The sequence below is a fragment of the Ptychodera flava genome, chromosome 8 (assembly GCF_041260155.1).
Source record: "Ptychodera flava strain L36383 chromosome 8, AS_Pfla_20210202, whole genome shotgun sequence".
Classification (NCBI taxonomy): domain Eukaryota; kingdom Metazoa; phylum Hemichordata; class Enteropneusta; family Ptychoderidae; genus Ptychodera; species Ptychodera flava.
The window spans coordinates 10,835,305-10,841,262 of record NC_091935.1 but is presented as its reverse complement, the minus strand read 5'-3'; the positions used below and the strand labels follow the sequence as shown (position 1 = coordinate 10,841,262).

The window sequence follows — 5,958 nt, the reverse complement described above, 5'->3', positions numbered from 1 at the left end:
ACATTGTAGTCTATGAAGAAACTATGAATAATTTTTTTAAATACAAAACTTGGCAAATCTGTGTATTTATGTATGCTTGATTATTGATATTTATGTTCTTGATTAGACTAGAGTGGTTACAAGTCCGTGTGTGTGCAAGAAATTTGATTTTGGAATTTCACCGAAATGTTGATTCACTATACATGGCAGTCTATGATGAAACTATGAATAATTTTTTTCCAATACAAAAATAGGAAAATCTGTGCATTTATGTACACTTGATTATTGGTATTAATGTTCATGATTAGACTAGAGTAGTTTCAAGTCAATGGGTGTGCAAGAAATTTGATTTTGGAATTTCACTGAAATGTCCATTCACTATACATGGCAGTCTATGATGAAACTATGAATAATTTTTTTCCAATACAAAACTTGGTAAACCTGTGCATTTATATACACCTAATTATTAGTATTAATATTCATGATTAGACTAGAGTGGTTTCAAGTCAATGGTTGTGCAAGAAATTTGATTTTGGAATTTCACCAAAATGTTGATTCACTATACATTGTAGGCTATGAGGAAACTACAAATAACTCATAGGTTATCTGATCCTAAATTGTTATTCAAAAGTTGTTCGACCTGAAGCTTCCAGTTGTTATTAATGACACTATGCACTATTCTAAATAGTTTGTATTCTGTCAATGTCCTCAAAAAATAAAAAATGTACATACAGCGACATGAACGTTTGACACCGACCTATACCCAATGTATTGTCAATGGAGAATGATGTCAAATAAGTAATCTCCCAAATTGTTATTGAAAGAGTCATTATAGGGGACAGTTATGCACAATAGTGTTGAATAAGTAGAAATCATGACAACTTAAATCAATGTGGCTGCTTGGATCATCAATACATTGTTTATTATACCTGAAATTTGCGCCCGAAGGGCGCGCCGAAAATGGTAATGGCAGAAAATGAAAGTGCCAGGAGGTATTTTTTTTTTTTTCAGTATTCCATAACGTGCACATGCAATTTCAGCTTTGATGCATGAAAAAAGGTGACCCTCCCCCATAGGCTTGCACAAAATTTTATGACCCTTCAAAAATGCTTGCGCGAAAAATGGCGACCCACCCCCAAAAACACCGGCCCACCCCCCCCCTGTAATTTGTGTCCAGTCCCTAAGGGAGAGCGTCGAAGACACGAAGGGCGAACTGTGCCCGGCGCAGCGAAACGTACGACGACGTGGGACGGTAACGGCGCGGCGCCAGGAGCTAGACTCTCCGCAGCCCGTCCCTGTTCAGGATGCAACCGAAGAACGGAGCTACGTAAACGGCTCTTAATGACGTATAGTCGATTTAGGGATGGACCATTTGATATTCTATGGGGTTGGAAGATTGACTCTTCAGCATTATTCTTTTTTCTCCTTGCTTCACCTGGAATTATTTGTCTTCAACTGTGTGAATTCTGGCATCTCATTTTACTTCTGCTCCAAGAGGATTGCTTAGCAACCGCGCATACGCGTGCTGAAATACCAATATTGTTGCTGTATTTTTTGTGAAAATGCTTGTTTTCACATGGCATGATATTAACAGGAGTGTCATATAACGTGCTTTGCAAGAGAAACTAAACAAATCAAAGATATTACGAAGACATCATCCTTTTGAGCGACATTCGACAGTAACGAGGGGAACCGAAAAGCATGCTGGTATACTATGGCAACTGTTATGTTGGCCATAGTAAACAGTGTATTTTATTTCGTTTTCATTTTACTTTTAATCCACTTTTAGTTTCATTTCACTTTGAAGTTAATTTTCATTTTGTTTTACTTTTACTTTACTTTCATTTTAATTTACTTTTTTGTTTTGTTTCTCATATTGAGAAAAATTATGTTTCAAATAAAATGTTCCTGATTTTTCTAAAATGGGAAACAATTTTTTCCCTCAATTTTTTGTTTTTTCTTTTCAATTTATTTTTTCTTTTTCAAATGTTTTGTCGGGTTTTTTGTAATCTTTTTTGTTTCAGATGAAACAAAATTTAAACATGAATTATTTTGGTAAAAAGTGACTATTAAATTAATATTTAACATAAAACATATAAATAGTCGGCGGTAGCTCCGACCACCATATAGCAGCACATGTAGGAATATAGCTTGTACAGGGAGAATATTTCACCATGTTTATAGTTGGCGGTTAACGGTTGATGCGCTACGAGATTTATTGCAACCGCGGTAGAGGAAAACCTGAGCATGCTGAGAGAGGGGCACGTCACAAAACGCAAAATACAACGCAGTATGGTGATACGTGAACATTCATGGATGATATAACTTCGACCTATGACTCCTTGACTTCTCACCTTTGTCGGGTAATGTGCGGCGTATGCTAATTCATTATGGGGCTGAATCGTGACCTCTGACACGTCGTCGCTGGCTGTCATAACCCTGTCTTTCACAACCTGACGAACGCCAAGTCCACCTTCGTACCCGACCAATTTGTAGTCGACGCCTTGCAGAAATGTCGAAAAGTCGTCTGCGCCCGTTATTGGTAGTCCTCTGAAAAGAGCAACTCCATGTTGCGGAAGAACACTGTCGAGGATTTCTCGGGTTTTTCTTGACCAGCCATTCAGACTGTCGGACGAATCACGTTGCGAGCTTTCCGCTGTGTAGACGGGTGGAAGATTGGCCGTGGGTGAACGCAGATATTCGGGAAACTTGTTCGATGGATTAAGAGCGCCGGCGAGCCATCTACGGCCGGCGAGTCGTGCGTCCGTTTGTTGGGGAATGTTGAGCTGCTCGCTGTACTCAAAGTTGTATGACCCAAGAGCATGGCTACTGCCCGAAAACTTCCTTGTTACAGAGGCAGCTTTGATCAGGTCGGTTACCAGACCAGCTCTCGCCGCTTGAATCCGAAACATTTCCACGCTCTTCCAATGAAGCCCTCTGATGAAGTGTTCTAACAGCTGCTAGCTGCTTGAGCTGCCAACACTGCACCACAATTGAGTTCGAGTCACGTAGCCGTCACACCCATAGTCGATAGAAGCGATGTTATGATAAGCCGATGCAGCTTGTAGTCGGTGGTAGGGGTGCACCATTTGATATGGGGAGGGGTGTTAAGAAGAACGTTAGGAAACAGTCACTATGGAATCGTTGCCCAAAACAAGGGTAAATGAGCCAGAAAATAACACAAAAAAGTGTAAACCTAATACACCAGAGATACTTGTTCATCACAGGAACTTTGTACATACAATACAATAAAAATAAATTGAGAAAAGGAGTCAGGCTGCTTTCAGAGATAACGGTGAGGGGGGGGGGGGGCTGGAGGAATCGCGATTGAATTTTTTTTTTCAGATCCCCTCAATAACCTCAAAAAATTTCAAGTCTCCCCGTCTGTATGTTCAAATTTTTTCAAGTCTCCCTCCCCCAATTAACATATAGCCGTATATTTATTAGGGATGCACGCAAAGTAAAAATAAACATGTACCCGGGCAGTTCTGCTCGCAGATGTTCGAAACTGCCTGTTCATGGGCAAAAAAAAAATGCGCTGTTCCGATAACCTGGTTTTCAAGAATAAGGTAAGTAAGTCGGCAGGAATTTTTTTTCCAAAATATTTTTATTTTTAAATATGCATTTTCAGGGGTTTAGGGCGGTCAAACACTGGCCTCAACATTTCCAGAAAAATGTACCATACATATGAAAGGCAAAAAAACATAAGCGACATCCTCGTTCAAGCACAAATCAAATGCCAAGTAACGAACGCGTAATTTTACGGGATTTTTATTTCTTTTTTTTTTACTTTCGTGTTTAGGTAGCTCTAAAATGTTTAGGGTCGGCAGATAAAAATAGGGTAGGTCGGGTTATCGGAACAGCGTTTTAGAACTACGTAAACACGGAAATTGAAAAAAAGAAAGTAAAATCCCGTAAAATCACGCGTTCGTTACTTGGCATTTGATTTTTGCTTGAACGAGGATGTCGCTTATGTTTTTTTTTGCCTTTGATATGTATGGTGTACGGATACCTTGTTCCTCAGAGCTTGATTTAAAGTATCGGAACAGCGCACATTTTTTTTCGGACTTAGCAGTTTGTAGAGCAACATTCCTAAGGCAAGTTCTTAAATTGCTTAATTTTTAAATACATCAGTGGACTTATCAGTCTAAGTCGATTTGAGTTAATCCGGCTCTGGCCAGGTCACCTGTTGACGAGAACACAAAATGACAATCTATGAATTTCGTTCCTTGACAGATGAAGCCTGGACAGAAACAACAAAGCCCGTACTCTGACCTTAGCTACTGGAGCGGGGCGATTGCTCTCTCTTGTCCTGTTGTTTTTGCTATAGATCATCGCAAGATGTCAGTTGACCCTTTTTTCATCATTCGTTAGAAATCGAGTCGTCGTGACAAAGACGGTACAGCAAGGGTCGTTTTAGAGTAATTAGAAGTAGGTCACTCAAACTGAGACGATGTTGAAGTTTAACAAAACACAAAAAGGTGAGAGGAGGAACCAGTTCACATTTTGCACACTATAAACCTATCAGATACCGGTTTGTCCGTTCACTAGTAGATTGACAAGGCTTACAATGCTTTGGTTGACTGAGTGTCACTGGTAAGAATAGAAATGTTCAGGACATGACCGGCATATTATCAAGGCTTGTTTTGAACAGAGGAGATAGGGATTTCCGTCCGCGATTTTAAATCAAAATGTTACATATAACAGAAGTTAATTCAAGTGGCATTTCCATTCCAAATATGAACCAAAGAAGAAGCTATACTCAGTGAAGTAGGTTCTCCTTGAAACAGATACCTTGTTCCTCAGAGCTTGATTTAAAGTAACAAATCTGTCTTTTTGGTTTTTTCACTGTATGTTAGGCAGCTCCTATTCTGGTCATTGAAGACCCTTTCTGGTAATTCAGAACCCTTTCCAGTGCTTTCCTGTTAAAATATTTCATCACTTCTAAGCGTGCGCATGCGGGTGCAGACAAAATGTGTGCTAACGATGTAGATCCCCCAGGCCCAAGAAGCAAAGGTTTGTTTCTTGAGTTTACACAAAAAACCAGTGAAAAGACACTGTGCATTTGTAAGAAACTTATTAGGTTTCGATTTCCTTGAAAGCGACATTGGCAGTAACCTTTTCTAAAAAACTTTTCGATTTTGTTTCATAAAATAAGTTTCTTTTTTTTCCTTTTTCAAAGAGTATGTTCAAACAGAATTTATAAGGGAGGCAAACACAGAACAATACAACAAATGGACTCACTTGTCTGGACTACAATTCAGTCGTAAACAATTGGACACTGAGAACGCAATATTTTTAAAAGGGGGTTGTGTTGACATTGAGCATTCATTTGACGCCGATTTTGCATTACAGAACAGCAAACTAATAAAGCAAACAAAAGTAATCAAAACTACATCAAAAGTGAGCTTAAAGAGCTTTAACGGGTAAGGAGTACACCATGAACTCATAATGGCTAGAAATCTTATACGAAATGGGAGTGAATTTCTCACAATTCATCGAAGAAGCACAATTATAACTGCATCGAGTGGTACATGCTCGTAACATTGCATTGGCCTTAGCCTACGAAGGAAATCTATCAGTTTTGTCGGCCAGAATTTGCGCCTATAGTCAAATTTTCCGAAGACGACAAATGCACGTGATTAACTTTATATATACGCTACCTGATGGAGGTGAACAGATGTTGTACCATGATGGCGCGTACGTGGCATAAATAATCACAGTCACACCGGTGGCGGCGCTCTAACGAGGCCACAACCCGTAACACTGAAAGATATCAGCTTATCAAAGGCAGTTAACCCTGTTCCATATTCTTCGTTTACTTTCCCTATCCACACATAGATGTGACATTGTAAATTAATGGTAAACACATCCACTAATAAATATCTAACATTTCAAAGAATGATAGATTTTAGTTCCGAGGGTATCCACTGCGCCAGTGTATACAATTGGCATAACTGGAAAAGTTCATACAAAAGA

At 39.2% G+C, this 5,958-nt stretch overlaps 1 protein-coding gene across 1 annotated transcript in view; it reads right to left on the bottom strand.

Annotated features, from left to right (window-relative positions):
* The window catches only part of LOC139139508 (uncharacterized), a 3,397-nt gene extending 506 nt beyond the window's left edge, over positions 1–2,891 (bottom strand). The window contains exon 1 of the mRNA XM_070708421.1: positions 2,334–2,891. Coding sequence (XP_070564522.1) covers positions 2,334–2,891 — 558 coding nt within the window. The remainder of the gene's footprint in view (positions 1–2,333) is intronic.
* Between the last annotated feature and the right edge of the window lie 3,067 nt (positions 2,892–5,958).